Source organism: Cnephaeus nilssonii, assembly GCF_951640355.1.
Source record: "Cnephaeus nilssonii genome assembly, chromosome: 3".
Classification (NCBI taxonomy): Eukaryota; Metazoa; Chordata; class Mammalia; order Chiroptera; family Vespertilionidae; genus Cnephaeus; species Cnephaeus nilssonii.
Genome location: NC_137074.1, coordinates 789645 through 806215, shown reverse-complemented (window position 1 = coordinate 806215; position 16571 = coordinate 789645). Strand labels below are relative to the sequence as shown.

Sequence of the window (16571 nt, the reverse complement as noted above, 5' to 3'; positions counted from 1 at the left end):
ATCTATCTATCTATCTATCTATCATCTATCTATCATCTATCTATCACCAATTTACAGGCATCTTCTTGCCAATTGCTATGGTTCAGCTGGGGCTGTAAACATAAAATTAGAAAATATTTAGAGAAAATAAAGAAAAAAGTTAAGCAGCTTACACATTTTTGGGGAGCGGCGGGAATTTGAAGGCCCAGACAGACAGGTTCTCTTCCCTGCCCCTCGGGCCTCTTGGGCCGTCGGTGGGAAGGCTGTTCCGTGTGGCACCGAAGCAGCTCGCCGCGGCCGTGCCTTCCACGGGCTCCGGTCCCGGTCTGTCCCGGGGCCTCCCTGAGACAAAGCCAACGAGAATGACACTCTTTAATAAAACCCGTCTCCGAAAGAATGAGCTCATCCCAAGCAAAGCGTGCTTGACTCTCACCGGTGACTGGCGTGTAGCATGTCGTTGTTTGAATGCTTGCTGGCTAAGTCAGGGAGGAATGGCATGCGTGCCAGCTCCTGACGGTATATAAGGGCCCAGGGCAGGTGGGAGGCTCACACCCTCAGAACTACCTCCCGAAGCACAGCCGAGCTCTCTCCTCCTGACAACATGTGTGGCAGTTACTATGGCAATGCCTGTGGCTACGGCTGTGGCTATGGATCTGGCTACGGCTGTGGCTATGGATCTGGCTATGGCTGTGGCTATGGATCTGGCTACGGCTGTGGCTATGGATCTGGCTATGGCTGTGGCTATGGATCTGGCTACGGCTGTGGCTCTGGCTCTGGCTATGGCTGTGGCTATGGATCTGGCTACGGCTGTGGCTATGGCTCTGGCTGTGGCTACTGGGGCTACAGGCCATCGTGCTACAGAAGATGCTACTCTTCTTGCTGGTAGAGCATCACTATCCAATCCTCCCGTGCTTCTGAAATGACCCCCCGAAGTTAACATGACTCAGCACCCACCCCTCAGGTTTTCTGCATCCGAGAAATCTCATGCTTGACAGAGGTCCCGCCCTCCAACTGCCCTCTTCTGCGTCTGCGTCCGCGGCCTGTGGTTACCATCTGACTGGTTTCCGAATGTCATCCTTGACTCCTTCATCTCTGTTCTCTGTCATGATGGTGTTGATGATACGAACATCCTGCAGTTTTGCAAATCACCATTTTAATAAAAATGTGCTTTTTTGGTTCTAAGAAATCTGTGTATACTGGCTTGTGAGTTCCTCCTTTTTGAAACGTTATGGGCGATCTTGAAAATTGGGCTAAAGTGTGTGACTTCAACTGTGGGTTCCCCCTTGATGCAATACAAGCATTTTTGTCTTGTACCTGAATCCTAAGAAATGACTTCTCCACCTATTTCTTATGGCTCACCTTCTCGGCATTCGCACACACAAGCACAAATCACACCATTTCAGAATGGGGCTGGAGCCCCTGTGTCCACAATGGACCTGGAAGGTAAAGAAAAAGCAAAATGATACGCACTTAGGAGGAGCCGTGTGAAGTCCCAGAGAGAGATGTGGCCAGGGCACTTAAAGGAGAAATGGGAAGGAGACAGCTTCCAGGGTTTCTGAGGAATTAGAAGCAGATAAAGGCAGTAAGCATGACGAGTAGAGCATTAAAGAAAAGACGCCTTAGAAGAAAAATATTCCATTATATCCTCGGCATTCGGTGGGAGTGCAGTTATATTAGTTTGCATGTATGGAGATGGGTGGAATTGATTTGTCACCCAATTGACAAAGGCTTTTGAAAGGGCCACATACTATACACTAAAGACAAAGCAGGAAGATGACAAGCTGTCTTCTCAGAGTGTTTATAGTAAATTAGGTAGAGGCAGAAGAGCAGCCGTAAAGATAATTAAGATCAACGGAGACGGCCTATTCTTGCTCTGGAGGGAATATACCAGGTGAATGGGAAGGAGAGGAAGGCTGGGGTGTGAGAGATGTCCCTCAGGGGGTATTGGAAGTTGGGACGATGAGCTGATGCCTGTTGTAAGAACAACCGGAAGGGACAGCAGCGCGTGTATGAGGTGAAGAGGAACCGCCGGGTTCTGAGCAGGTGCAGGTGGTGCCGTGTTCTTCCTTTTGTGGGAGAGCCTGGCCGCTGCCTCCGTGGCGGCTGGAGGAATGGGACTAGCGCGTCTGGTGGCTGTCCGAGTGGGAGAGCCCATTGCTTTGTTGGTGGTTTTTTTCTAATTAAAATTTTTTTTTAAAAACATATTTTTATTGATTTCAAAGAGGAAGGGAGAGGGAGAGAGAAACATCAATGATGAAAGAGAATCATTGATCGGCTACCTCCTGCACGCCCCACACTGGGGGTCGAGTGGGCAACCCGGGCCTGTGCCATGACCCTAACCCTGACCCTGGACCCTTCAGTTCGCAGGTCAATGCTCTATCCATTGAGCCACACCAGCCAGGGCGCTTTGCTGGGTTTTGACGTGCGTGTCCTTTTCTCGTGGACCTTCCGGACTCTAACACTGAGGCCCACGGATGAGGCCTTTTCAGACTCAGGTTCAACTAATGGGATCAACGTGCCACCGTGGCCCCTCATGGCAGGGTCACCGCACAGAGTCCAGCCCTGAGGTCCCCGGGGCCAGGAGACCCCACAGAGTGGCCCCCCGCCCCCAGTCAGCCCCAGTCAACAGGGCAGGCAGTTCCCAGCGGCACCTCTGCGGGTCAGACCCGAAGCTGAACGCGCTCTGGGGACCGCGGGAAGGGACTGCTAACAGTGACAGCTCCGTGAAAAGGTAGCTGATGGTTTGATATTTCCTGTTGTGGAAGGCATTCTACAAAAAGCAAGGACGATTGTCGGCACGGGTAAGAGGATTTATGATCCAGGAAGGAGCCTTCACAATCTACCATTTCACCTGTTTCAGAAATCTGAAATGTCTGCCTCTCTCAGAGAATTCCTAGACCAGGCGTCCTCAAACTACGGCCCGCGGGCCACATGCGGGTGTTTTTGCCGTTTTGTTTTTTTACTTCAAAATAAGATATGTGCAGTGTGCATAGGAATTTGTTCATAGTTTTTTTTAAACTATAGTCCGGCCCTCCAATGGTCTGAGGTCTGAGGGACGGTGAACTGGCCCCCTGTTTAAAAAGTTTGAGGACCCCTGGTGTAAAGTGCTGCTCAAGTACGAGGAGCGGGGGCCATAAAAGCAGAAAAAGTGTGTGTGCGTATCTGTGTGTGCGCGTGTCTGTGTGTGCGCGTGTCTGTGTGTGCGCGCGTGTCTGTGTGCGCGCGTGTCTGTGTGTGTGCGCGTGTCTGTGTGTGCGTGTCTGTGTGTGCACGTGTCTTTGTGTCTCTGTGTGCGCGTGTCTGTGTGTGTGCGTGTGTCTGTGTGTGTGTGCGTGTCTGTGTGTGCGCGTGTCTGTGTGTGTGCGCGTGTCTGAGTGTACGCGTGTCTGTGTATGCGCACGTGTCTCTGTGTGCGTGCGTCTCTGTGTGTGGCGTGCCTCTGTGTGCGTGTATATGCATGGTTCTGGAGTAGGCTGAGGAAAAGGAAGACTTGGCATGTGTCATGTACTGAAGCACACTGTGGAGGAGAGGAAGATAGCTGTGTTAGTGGAGAAAGCTATATGTACTATTGCCCCAGGGCCAGAAAACTATAGTCCGTTCTATGTTGATGTCCAAGTTCTCCTGTAAATAGAACACAGGCACATGCCCACGTTCGGTGTTTTGAGCATCTATCATACGTGTACCCCACAGCTACCAACTCTAACACAGGCTGGGACACCAGGTAAAGTGGCATCATGCTTGTCCATCTATTTTGGGTAAGAAATTAGTGGGTTTTATTGGAGTCGCTTATTTCCTGATGCTTTGGCCCTGCTTCTTACGTTATTGTGGAATTAATTGCTAGAAGAGTTTGCGATGGCTTTGGCAGAAGGTGTGAGGATTTAGGTGAAAATGCTTTTTGCGGGGATGTGGTAAGAGTAGGTCCTGGTTGCGTGAATGAGAAAAAGGAAATGCAAGACCAGGAGTGCGTGTGTCTGCCCGTAGCGAGTGGAGAAAGGCAGGGACAGCGGGGGGAGATGGAGACGCGCTCTCCCGAGGGTGTTTCTAGAGCACGGAGCTCAGCTCGGGTCTGGACACGCATGTCTTACTCCATGGTCCACGCCCAGGAATGGCGCCTGCAGGAGCAGGGCCTCCCACGTTCTTGTACACCCACTTCGTGCTGCCAGTCACCGTCTAGAAAAGCCATTGAAGGAATAATACGAGGAAATACGGTCGCGCCAAAGCTGTTTTGGGGAGAAAGCAGGTGACGTGAACTTGGCGAGGGCTGCGGAGTCGGCAGGAATGAGCCAACGTGAATATTTTAGTGGAGAGGACTGTAAAAAGGGGCCCATCATAACTGAAAGGCAAACCTGGAGTTTGAGGATTTAATCTTGTTGTGGAAGTTGATCTACAGCACGCTTTCCCTATAATGACGAAAAACTGAGATGTTTGGAAAAGTTATTTTTACTCAAATGCTGTGGTTTCTAGAATTAACGTTCAGAGTGTTCAGAAGAGTTTAGGCCCGATCAGTGTGGCTCAGTGGTTGAGCGTCGCCCTATGAACCAGGAGGTCAGGGTTCGATTCCCAGCCAGGGCACAGGCCCGGGTTGTGGGCTCCATCCCCGGTGTGGGGCGTGCAGGAGGCAGCCGATCCATGATTCTCTCATCATGGATGTTTCTATCCCTCTCTCTGAACTCAATGAGATACAAATATATTTTTGAAAAAGAAGACTTTATTCTCAGTGGGTAGGATGCTAGCATGCCCCTGTGCACGTGGGAAGGGTTACGGAGCGGGATCTGAGAGGGCGGAGTTGTCTGCGTGAAGTTCACACCAGCGTTTGACTCCGAGAGTGAGGACCACAGAGAAAGGAAATCCACGTGACGAGTGTGCAAGGCAGTCGTTCCAAAACACGCGCACGTGTAGTCCGATGACGCGCATGTTTGCATTTGAAAAACTGAAGGGAAAAACGATGCCTGGACTTCTGCCCTCACTTTCATGTCAGAGTAGGAGTTGAGTTAATTCAACTCTGACCCCAACCCTACGCGTTCTTGGGTAAGACTGGACCATCCTTGGCCACGGTCTTCTCACTGTAGTGTGTGTGCATGTGAGGAACTCAGTTTCTGGCTTTACATTGTTTTTGTAAGAATCAGATGAAGTGCCCTAGCCGGTGTGGCTCAGTGGATAGAGCGTCGGCCTGCGGACTGAGGGGTCCCAGGTTCGATTCCGGTCAAGGGCATGTACCTTGGTTGTGGGCACATCCCCAGTAGGGGGTGTGCAGGAGGCAGCTGATCGATGTTTGTCTCTCATCGATGTTTCTAACTCTCTATCTCTCTCCCTTCCTCTCTGTAAAAAATCAATAAAACATTTTTAAAAAAAAGAATCAGATGAAGTAATGAGTATGAGTGTGCCTCAAAAGCTATAGAGGGAGATAACAATAATAATACTTTGTCTTATATGATGTCCTCTACAAGAAAATAGCAATTTTTACAGGTGGAAACACGTTATGGACTCTCATTCAACAGCTGGTGAGTGCCTTGTCTTGTAGACTCAGAAAACAAAGACAGGCATTGGCCGTGGCTCACGGCTGACGGCGGGCTCACGGCTGAGACCGCAGCTGACGGAGCACGCTCAGTGCCGCAGTCGGGTTGGGCGCGGGGCGGTGCAAGGACACGGCGATTACACCCACGCACGCCGTGCATCTCGCGGATGCTTCTTTTTCTAAAAATACATTTTATTGATTTCAGAGAGGAAGGGGGAGGGAGAGAGAGAAACATCCATGATGAGAGAGAATCATGGATCAGCTGCCTCCGGCACACCCCCTAATGGGGATCGAGCCCGCGACCCGGGCATGTGCCCTGACCAGCATTGAACCGTGACCTCCTGGTTCCTAGGTCGATGCTCAACCACTGAGCCACTGAGCCCCGCCGGCGGGCGAGGGATGCATCTTCCGTGAGCTGCAGCCTGAACTGTGCTTTGAAGAGCCGGTCGGGTCGGACAGATGCGAGTTGATGTAAGTGGGCGCGATGCTTCCCAGCAGGTGTTCTACGGAGAGAGAAGCTCCAAGAACCTCACCGCCGCTGTGCACCGGTTCAGACCTTCGTCCCTCGCCTGTCCTGCCCGCCCCCACCCCACAGGGGCCGTGCTTCCTGGGCTCCACCCCTTTGGTGCGGGGTCACCTGAGGATGCCTGCCCTGGGCCCTGCCGAGGGCGCCTCACTCCGGCCCAGGCGCTTCCTGTGGGTGCTGAGGGGTGAGGCCTGGCGCGTCGCCCGGTTCCCACCTGTGTCCCTGGATGCGCAGGGGCCTCCTGGCCTGGAGTGAAAGCCTACGCCGGCGTGATGACATTCCACAGACGTGTTTCAGTCACGTGTCCCTCAGGCAGCGGTGAGCTGGCCCTGTTCAATGTGTGGATTGTGTCTGTTTTGTTACAATTCTCATGACCAGCTGGGCCACAGCCGTGCATCACACCTGAAACATGTGTCCTGAGGATGAGGAGCTTTTTAACAATGAAAATTGCTGTGTTAACGAGGCCGCGCAGGAGTCGTGTCGGCGCCCCGCCCTTCCCGGGGGTATAAAGGTCTCAGGGCAGGAGGTGGCCTTCAGACTCAGAAACCCCACCTGCTCCTCCACCAACTACCGACCCCCTCGAGGCATCATGTGCTGTAACTTCTACGGGAGCTCCTGTGGCCGCTGTGGCTACGGCGGTGGCTACGGCTACGGCTCTGGCTACGGCTATGGCTCTGGCTACGGCTGTGGCTACGGCTCTGGCTACGGCTATGGCTCTGGCTACGGCTGTGGCTATGGCTGTGGCTACGGCTCTGGCTATGGCTGTGGCTACGGCTCTGGCTATGGCTGTGGCTACGGCTCTGGCTATGGCTGTGGCTACGGCTCTGGCTATGGCTATGGCTCTGGCTATGGCTGTGGCTACGGCTCTGGCTACGGCTGCTGTGGATACCGCCCGTTTGTCTACAGAAGGTGCTATTCTTGCTGCTAGGATGGAGCTGCCACTCGCCTTGTCCTCGGAAGCGACCCTCCCCAGGCCTCCCTGTTGGTGTCTCACCATCCCACTGAGCAGAGCGTGGTCCGAGGCTGCAGGAAACGGGGTCGCCCCGAAGGGCCGGGTGCTGTCGGGGGCCCCTGTCGCTCCGTGACGCTCCTGGAGGGGGAGGCCTGGTTTTGCTCGGAGGCCACGTGCAGGCCCACGCCACCCACCCTGTGCTTCCGCGTGGCGGCGCGTTCCCAATAAACACGTGTCGTTGGCCCTAAAGGCTGTGGTCATTCGTGTCAGGCCGGTTGCGAGCTGATCGCTTGCTTTTTATCTTCGTCTCCGTGACCTCCTCGGAGATGGCACGCCCGAGGCCCCGCTGCCACCGCTGCGTGCCTTCCAGGCCCTGTGGTGGGTGCCGGGCACACGGACTTTACAACATTTTCCTCGAGGGCTTGTTCTTGAGCACGTGTGTCCCATGACCTGGGTCTGTCCATATTACTCAGCACACCCAACAATGCACGTGTGTGCACACACACACACGCACACACACACACACACACACGTGCACGCACACGCCTCAGAAAACCTGCTTTGAGAAAGTGCTGATGGTGAGAACCGGGCGGGAGAAGAGGCGGAGGCTGCTCTGGGCTCTGAGTCCATGTATTCTTCTCAGCCTCCCCGACACTCGGGCTGGTTCCTGCTTGAACCCGGGGCTCTGGGCTGACGGCTGGCAGCTTAGTCCAAGCTCCTCCTTTGCCCTCTGCTCACTGGTTACAGCGCCAGGGGTCAGCGGCCACTTCTTGGCCGCGGGGCAGACGGAGACGCCAGGAGCGGGTGTGGGGGTATCGGGATGAGCCTCGATTGCAGAAGCCGGTGGCCACACAGCCGTCAGGACGAAACCGTTCTTTACACAAAGCCCATGCAGGCAGCGTGCGCCGCTGGGAACATGCGCCTCCTTCCCACAAAGCATCCTCCTCTCCGTCCCCACCGCCGTTATCTGGCCTCACATCGCGGCGGCCTGAGCTCCGGCTCAGCAGCTCCTCCCGGCTCGCTGCTGGCTCTCTGGCGGGTGACATGGCAGCTGCACCCGAGCTCTGTGAGCTCTCAGCTCGCAGCCCGGCTCTCAGCTCCGTCCCAGCTCTCCTCTCTCCTGCACACACAGGAGCTGCGTCCTCCGTGCCTCCCCCTCCTCTGAGCCCTGCCTGCCCCTCTCCTCTGAGCTCTCCTCTCTCCTGCACACACAGGAGCTGCGTCCTCCGTGCCTCCCTCTCCTCTGAGCCCTGCCTGCCCCCTCTCCTCTGAGCCCTGCCTGCCCCCTCCTCTGAGCTCTCCTCTCTCTGCACACACAGGAGCTGCGTCCTCCGTGCCTGCCCCCTCCTCTGAGCTCTCGCCTCTGCTCGGCCGGCTGCTATCTCGCTGGCAGACTTCCTCACGCACACGCCTCCGGTCAGTGGCCTGGATGCCACTCCTTAGACAGGAAGGCTCGCTGCCCACAGCGCCATCCATCCTGTCGGCCGCAGAAGGGCGCAGCGTGCGTGTGTCCTCGCACCCGCACATGGCATCTTGGCCTTGGGCACCCAATGAGGCTCCTGCTCAGAGCGGCCGTGGCCATCCTGGTGTGCCGACCACAAGGCCTCGGTGCTCCCGTTGGCCTTGACTGTCCGGGGACCCTGCCGCGCGTCCCACCGAGGCTCACGAGTTTGTGTGAAAGTGACCGAGACTGGCCGGAGGAGCCTGGGTCTAGGTGGGGGCAGGTCATGAGAGGGGACAGGTGAGCATCGGGGGCTTGGGGAAGGGGGACCTGTCTGACCTTGGAGGCAGGGAGGAAAGCTAGAGAAGGTCATCTCTAAAAGTCCGCATTCTTCTCAGCACGTTGGGTGCGGGCATTCGGTGGAGGGGGGCGTGGGGGAGACGGGGCGGGGGGGGGGAGGGGTGTCTGCACAGCCCCAGACTGAAAGGCGGCCAGCGCTGCAGCGTGTCTGTCTGTCTGTCTGCACACTGAGCGGGTGGGGGGACGATGGGGACACACACCCTCACTCAGAGCACTCTCTCGCCCCCGACCCCCTCTGCGATGAGGACGACGCCCCCGTTAGGGGCCCCTCGCTGGCTGTGTCTGAGCCCAGGCAGGGTCCCCACCACCAGAGTGTTTTAGGGGAAATTGCAAGCTCAGGGAGAGGGTGGAGAGGACTGGTTTGTGCCTCCGCTCTGTCCCCGCCGTCCCAGATGCCCCATGGAGCAATGGGTCTGAGCTTGTCGCCCGTCGGCAGAGGGTGAGGCTGGGCCCCGGGAAACAGAACCGGGAGCTCATCCGTCTGGGAGGCGAGGCCCGGCTCTGTGGACGTCCTGGCGTTAGAATCCCATCTCCGTAGGGAGTACCAAGGCTTCAAACACTGAAGTCAAAATGTCCTCGCCCGCGGTTAAAGGAACCGGTGTTCCCGGAACCCCTGGAATCCGGAAAGACATCGCTGCGTTGGGAAGAGAAAGGGAAAAGAGGAGGAACCGGCCGCTCTTCTTGAAGGGATAGAACCACTTCTTGTGAGCGAGAGGAACGCGCCGTCCCATCGTCACACCTGGCTGAGCTTCACAAAGGACGTGTCCCTGCGTGTGTGGACAGAGGGCTGACGTGTCACCACTGTGTCCCGGAGCGTGGGAACGGAGCCCTCCGTCACAAAGACCGGGACGTTCCAGGCAATCACACGGGCGCTTGGGAAATGCAGAGCGAAACCACCGGGAGGCGGGACTAAGCGTGAGCAGAGAGAAAGGTCAGGAATATTTCTGAAAAAGGACAGCGTTCCTGGTTAAACATGCACGAGGAGCAGGAGCTGCTCACCGTGGGAGAGAGATGCCTCTGAGCAGGGGAGGAGGAGGAAACACACGTTGGAAATCGCCCCGGGCAGAGCCTGACCGTGGTCGCTCACTGCCTGCCCTGGAAGATGCCATCATTCGTGGTGCTTAAGGAGTGAGTTCTCAGGCGCGGGCATGAGAGTCCCAGATGATCCCCAGGACACACGGCCCCTCCCCCTGAGGCCCTCCCCCTGAGCCCCTCCCCATCACGGGGCGGGCGGGGGGAGCAACCCGTAACTTGCTTCCAACCTCGGCAAAGGTGATGGGATGTTGCTTCTGTGATGGTGTATGTTTTAGGGCTTACAGGCAAAACACAAGATGGATCGTTTGAATTTCAGATACGAAAATACAAATGAATCTATATTTAATATTTTTTACTTCAGAGAGGAAGGGAGAGGGAGAGAGAGAGAGAGAAACATCCATGAGGAGAGAGAATCATGGATCGGCTGCCTCCTGCACATCCCACAATGGGGATCGAGCCCACAACCCGGGCCTGTGCCCTTGACTGGACTCCAACCTGGGACCCTTCAGTCCGCAGGCTGATGCTCTCTATCCACGGAGCCAAACTGGCTAGGGCCAAAAATATATTTTTTAGTATAAATATGGTTCATGCACTATTGGGGTCATACTTACTAAATCTGGCAGCTCTGTTTGATGGATAAGGTGAAGGCATTTTCCCCACGTCCTGGCTGACCCCCTGCTTGTGATATTGTGAGACTCTGAGCCGAGATGCCCGTCAGGCTGAGCTCAGACCCCACGGAACCTGTGAGCTAACACATGGGTACTGCTCCTGCTGCTCCTGTGCGGTCATTACCACCGGCTCCCCGCTGTCCTCTCCCTGACCTGTCGGTGGTGCTGGGGGAGGGGGCATGGATGACCTGGGCATCAGGTCTGCGCATCAACAGAGGTCAGGAGACCAGTCACGGGGATGGATGTCAGAGACAAACCCCCGGAGGGACAGGGACGGGGAGCGGCTGCCTGAAGGGATTGGCTCCTGAACAAGGTGCTGAAGGGAAGTTCATCCAGGACCCAGAGTGTCGCCGGGAATAAGGAGAGACTCTGAAGCCTGTGGGGACTTTATGACAAAGCGATTTCCCCACGAACAGGTCACCGGCAGCGGCAATGAGCTCCTGGCCCAGCGAGTGCGCAGGCCCCCAGGGATTAGAAAGGGAGACTTCGTGTCGCAGAACGAAGAGGAGCAGAGACTGGGTCTTGGTGCGGTGTGAGGTGCGGAGTTCTTGGGGAGTTTTCTCACCTTGTGGTGCCCCCCCCCGTTCCCATGTTGTAAGAAGATACCTGCTGCTTTTACAATTTCTTTGTGACCCAATAGATTAAAATCTCCGAAATTTGTGATTTAACAAACATGCAACAGTTAAAATCTTACCTAATAAAAGAGAAACATGCAAATGAACCATTACTCCGCCACGCCCACAGCCAATCAGAGTGAGTATGCAAATTAACCCAACAAAGATGGAGGTTAATTTGCATATGCAGGCATGGAGCAGCTGGGAGGGGCGGGACGCCTGCTATGAGGGGAAGTGGGGCGGCAGAGGGAGCTATAGGAGCGGTGCTCCGGACAGAAGCGGGGACGTGCCGGCTCCCGGGTGGCTGGGAGGGAAGCCAGGGGAAGGAAGGCCTATTCTTGCACGAATATTGCCCAACGGGCCTCTAGTAGAGGATATTTGTGTGTGTGTGTGTGTGTGTGTGTGTGTGTGTGTGTGTGTGTGTGTTATTTTGGTTTGAAGTAAATGACCACCTCGAACTGATAAAACTCTACTGAGGAGGGGCCCTCGAGGTGAAAATATACCCTCTGCCGAGATTGTGCCACGATGGGACGATAGGAGCTCTGTGCTATGACCCGTGGAGCAGTGTCTGTGGAGGGCAGCGCTGTGTCCCATGAGATACGTCCCCTGTGACGTCATCAGTGAGGCCTAAGCTGGTCAGGGAGTTTGCCCCGCTCATGGGAAGAGCTGCGTTCCCAGCATAAACTCCCTGCCCGCCCAGAGCCGCGTTGTGTAAAAGGCATCTCTGCATCATGTGTTCAGGGAACTGGATAATTGATGGAAACTCACCTTCTAGACGTGTCATCGGCGCAAGACAAGGCCCCGGTGACACAAACACACACGGTTCCAGTAAAAGTGAGAGACTCTGTGCTAATGGGCCACTTACTGCTGAGTCCTCTCATGATCCACTGACAGAGTGACTGCACATGCCGGGTATTAGTGAGTATTTCCTGCGTGAGTCACAGACTTAATGGCATTCCGGGCCCCTCCTGGCGTATATAAAGCTTCCAGGGTGGGAGGCAACACTCACATTCAGAAACGTCCCTCTTCGCCTCAACCGAACCCTCACCTTCCGACAGCATGTGCTGCAACTACTACGGGAACTCCTACGGGGGCTCTGGCTACGGCTGTGGCTATGGCTGTGGCTATGGATCTGGCTACGGCTGTGGATATGGATCCAGATATGGCTGTGGCTATGGCTGTGGCTATGGATCTGGCTATGGCTGTGGCTATGGATCTGGCTACGGCTCTGGGTATGGCTGTGGCTATGGATCTGGCTACGGCTGTGGATATGGATCCAGATATGGCTGTGGCTATGGCTCTGGTTATGGCTCTGGCTACGGCTGTGGCTATGGCTCTGGCTATGGCAGTGGTTGCTGTACCATCCGACCATGCTGCTACCGACGATGCTATTCCTCTTGCTGCTAGAACATCGCCCTAGAACACCCTGCACCTCTAATAAAATATTGAAAATCAACGCTTTTCCTCCGAGGGATGCCCATTCGTCACTCTACACTCCAGTGAGGATTGGACACCTCCTGCTTTTACATCCAATTCTTGTTTGTTATTGAGGAAGTATGAATGCGTCCATTATGCACCCCGAAGACAGAAGATTTGATTCTGATTGTTTTCAAAATGTCAATTTTTGGTTTTTCTATTCTCTAGTTTCTATTCAATGTATTGTCCACGGGAATTAATACTCTGTAGTTTGAAAAACTCACGGTTTTCAATAAACGAATGGCATTTGTTCCTGCAAGTATTTGTGTCTCTGTGGTTGGAGTCTTCACTGAGATTAGCATTGTGTCCTATCTGCCACGTTAGGCAGCCACTGTTTAACTCCTTCTTGGGTCTGTTTATTCCTCCATCCACCAAATGTGTCCCTTCTCTCACCCATGCTGCACGGGTGGTTTACTTCAGGGTTGTAATAAATCTTGATATTAAGTAACGCGAGTATGCTAATACTCCTTTTCAAAAGTATTTTGGCTATTTTAGTTGTTTTTGGTATCTATATAAACATTAAAATTAGCTTGTCAATATCCATAAATATATCATGCTGAGATTTCAATTGGGACTGAGTTGAATATAGATCAATTTGGGTAGAATAGACATCTTAACAATATTGAGTTTTCCAATCCATGAACATGGTATATCTCCGCATATATTTATGTCTTCTTTGATTTCTGTGATGTGCCTTAATGCAATATTGAATAAGAATGATTATTTTTGTATTCAAAGAGGGCATATTCTAGTGGGGGAGTAAGACAAAAGTTTAAGTAGCAATCAGACATATAAATAAGTAAATAAAGTAAATAAACAATTATAAACACTTTTATAATAACTGATAAACAGTTATTTGCCATAAAAAAATCAAATGGCCTACCAAAGCTGCAAGAAGAAATATAAAATCTTAATGGGACTATATCTATTAAGGAAATTGAATCAATAATAATATTTCAAAACAGGAAGCATCAAATCAGAATGAATTCAGTGGTAAATTCTACAAAAAAATTTAAGAAATAACTTATACCAATGTCCCACAAATACCTCCAGAAGATAGAATAAAGGAATACTTACTAACTCACGTTATGATGTCATCATTACCTTAATACCAACACCAGGTAAAGACACTGCAAGAAACAAAACCAGCACAGACCAATACCTTAAATAAATGTGGATGTAGAAATTCTCAACAAAAATTATGAATTTGAATCCCACAATACATAAAATGAATTATATGCTATAACCAAGTGGGCTTTGTGCCAATTATGCAAGGTTGGTTCAACCCTCATCAATTGCTTAATGTAGCCCATCATATTAATAGCCTAAAGAAGAAAAATTACACAATCATTTCAATAGATGCAGAAAAAGCATTTGACAAAATCCAAAACTCATTCATGATGAAAACTTTCAGTCACTAGGAATAGAGAGAATCTTCCTCAATTTGATAATTTCTACAAAAACCCTGATGCTAACAGCATATTTAGTGGTGAGAAGCCAGAAACGTCTCTGCTAAGATAGGAAAAGGCAAGGATGCCCTCTTAATCTATTGCTTTTCAACATCATCCTGGAAGTCTTTGAGATGCAATAAGACAACAACAAATTAACTGATAGGAAAAAAGAAATAAAACTGTCTTTTTCCACATGGCATGATGGTTTATTTAGAAAATCCAAATAAATGTACAAAAAACCTCCTGGGACTAGTAAGAGGTCATAGCAAGGTTGCAGTATATAAGGTTACTATATAACAGTCATTGCTTTTCTACGTATCAACACAGAGCACACGGAGTTTGAAATTTAAAGCATAATACCACTTACAATAGCAGTCCCCAAAATGTAATACTTTGATATAGGTCTAAACATATGTACAAGATCTATACGAGGAACGCTATAGAACTCTGTGAAAGAAATGAAGGAAGAACTAAAAAACGAACAAAATAAATCTCACGTTCATGGGTAGCAAGACTCAATATTGTCAAGATGCCAGTTCTTCTTCCTTATTTTACCTATAGAGTCAAAGCATTCCCAATAGAAACTCCAGCAAGTTATTTTTTGAATATTGACAGAAAGATTATAAATGTTATATGGAGAGGCAAAGAGCCAGCAAACAGCCAACACAACATTGAAGGAGAGGAACAAAGTTGGAGGACTGACACTATCCGGTTTCAAGTCCTACTTTAAACCACAGTCATCAAAACAGAGTGGGATTGGTGAAAAACATAAAAAAAAATATGATCAGTGAAGCTGAATAGAGAGCCCAACTATAATTCACATGGATATAGTCAACTGGTCTTTGAAAAAGAAGCCAAGAACAAATGGGGTCGGAACAACTGGACATCTACTCACAGAAACATTGAATTTGGAAACAGACCTTGCCCCCTTCACAGAATTAGCTCATTACGGATCGCAGACCTCAATGTAAAATGCAAAATTACAACCTTCTAGAAGACAGCGTAGGACAGTGGTCGGCAAACCGCGGCTCGCGAGCCACATGCGGCTCTTTGGCCCCTTGAGTGTGGCTCTTCCACAAAATACCCCGGCCTGGGCGGGTCTATTTTGAAGAAGTGGCGTTAGAAGAAGTTTAAGTTTAAAAAATTTGGCTCTCCAAAGAAATTTCAGTCGTTGTCCTATTGATATTTGGCTCTGCTGACTAAGGAGTTTGCCGACCACTGGCCTAGGAGAAAACCTAGAGAATGTTGTTTGGCGATGACTTGCTGATACAAAACCAAAGACACGGCCCAGGAAAGAAAGGATGGGCCAGCTGGACTCCATTCACATTAGGGACGTCTGCTCTGTGACCAACAACGTCCAGAGAACGAGAAGACAAGTCACCAACTGGGAGAAATATTTGCCAGAGACGTGCCCGATGAAGGACGGAATAGGCAAAGAGCTCTGAAAACTCAACAGTAAGAGAACCAACAACCCCCTTTAAACATGGCCGCAGACCTCAGCAGCTCACTAAAGGAGATGGGAGAGCCGGGAAGATGGGACACGCGCCGATGGTGGCAGGCGTTCCTGGCGGGGAGGGCTGTGCCCGGGGGGGGGGGGGTTGGGCAGCGGGGGGTGGACACCTCTGTGCTTTCTGCTCAGTTTGGTTGTGAGTGTAAAGCTGCTCTGAGAAGTGGAGTCTAGTTTAAAAAGCCATCGGGAGCCGTTCCAGACGGGAAGATCGGGTTCAGCGTCTGAGGAGGGGAGGACGCAGCTGAGTGTGACACATGCTGGAGTGAGGACTGGGGAGGCTGCAGGGTTAGGGTGCCGGGAGGTCCGAGGGGCGGGACAGCAGGAGGGCGAGGCTGTGAGGAAGGACGCTCCGCTCCTCTCTGCCGGGTCCCCGCGGCCACTGCTCCGGCCTCCCCGCCGACGCTGTGGCTCCGTGGCTGCCCCCCGGCCTGGGAAGGCAGGGCGCGTTCTCCCGTGGCCGCAGGCATGTCTGTGGGTTCGGTGCTTTCATTTCAATGCTCGTTCGGATTCCCAGCTTCTTGAGGAGCCCGAAGCCAGCCTGGCGACCCCGGCCTGATCCTGTGTTTGCAGAAACGTTCCTGTTTGACGTGCCTCGGGCTGGGCAGGGAGGACAGTCACACACACAGGCGGTCATTTGCCGAGGGCGTGGGTGGCTTTTGAAAAGTCAGCATGAAGAATGTTAATTACCACACACACACACACACACACACACACACACACACATACACACACACATATACACACACACACACACACACACACACACACACACACTCCCGCAGCAACATGGACGTAAATATTAGACGTCTAGGTTGAGTGTGATGAACAGATCAATACGATCTGAGAAGCTGTTGGTTTGGGGATGCGGGTGCTTGGGAAACAAGGGGAAGTAAACTGAATGTGTCTCCCTGCAGAGTAAGATCAGAGTTCCACCCAGCCCTGCCCTCGGCGGGCTTTTAAATCACACGCAGTGATTTCTATGTGGCCGCTGCCGCCACGGAGGAGTTTATGAACTGAGGGCGTTTTCCATGGTCTGGTGGTTAG

At 52.3% G+C, this 16571-nt stretch overlaps 3 protein-coding genes across 3 annotated transcripts; all 3 read left to right on the top strand.

Annotated features, from left to right (window-relative positions):
- Nucleotides 1-580: 580 nt before the first annotated feature.
- Nucleotides 581-865, top strand: LOC307097247 (uncharacterized protein; the record flags this gene model as incomplete). The annotated part of the gene is made up of 1 exon (XM_079767248.1): nucleotides 581-865. The coding sequence occupies one exon, from the start codon at nucleotides 581-583 to the stop codon at nucleotides 863-865; it is 285 nt and encodes a 94-aa protein (XP_079623374.1).
- Nucleotides 866-6609: 5744 nt separating this feature from the next.
- Nucleotides 6610-6948, top strand: LOC307096885 (uncharacterized protein; the record flags this gene model as incomplete). Its single annotated transcript, XM_079766604.1, has 1 exon — nucleotides 6610-6948. One exon carries the CDS (start codon nucleotides 6610-6612, stop codon nucleotides 6946-6948), a length of 339 nt encoding a protein of 112 aa, XP_079622730.1.
- Nucleotides 6949-12149: 5201 nt separating this feature from the next.
- On the top strand, nucleotides 12150-12497 carry LOC307096884 (uncharacterized protein; the record flags this gene model as incomplete). Its single annotated transcript, XM_079766603.1, has 1 exon — nucleotides 12150-12497. The coding sequence occupies one exon, from the start codon at nucleotides 12150-12152 to the stop codon at nucleotides 12495-12497; it is 348 nt and encodes a 115-aa protein (XP_079622729.1).
- Between the last annotated feature and the right edge of the window lie 4074 nt (nucleotides 12498-16571).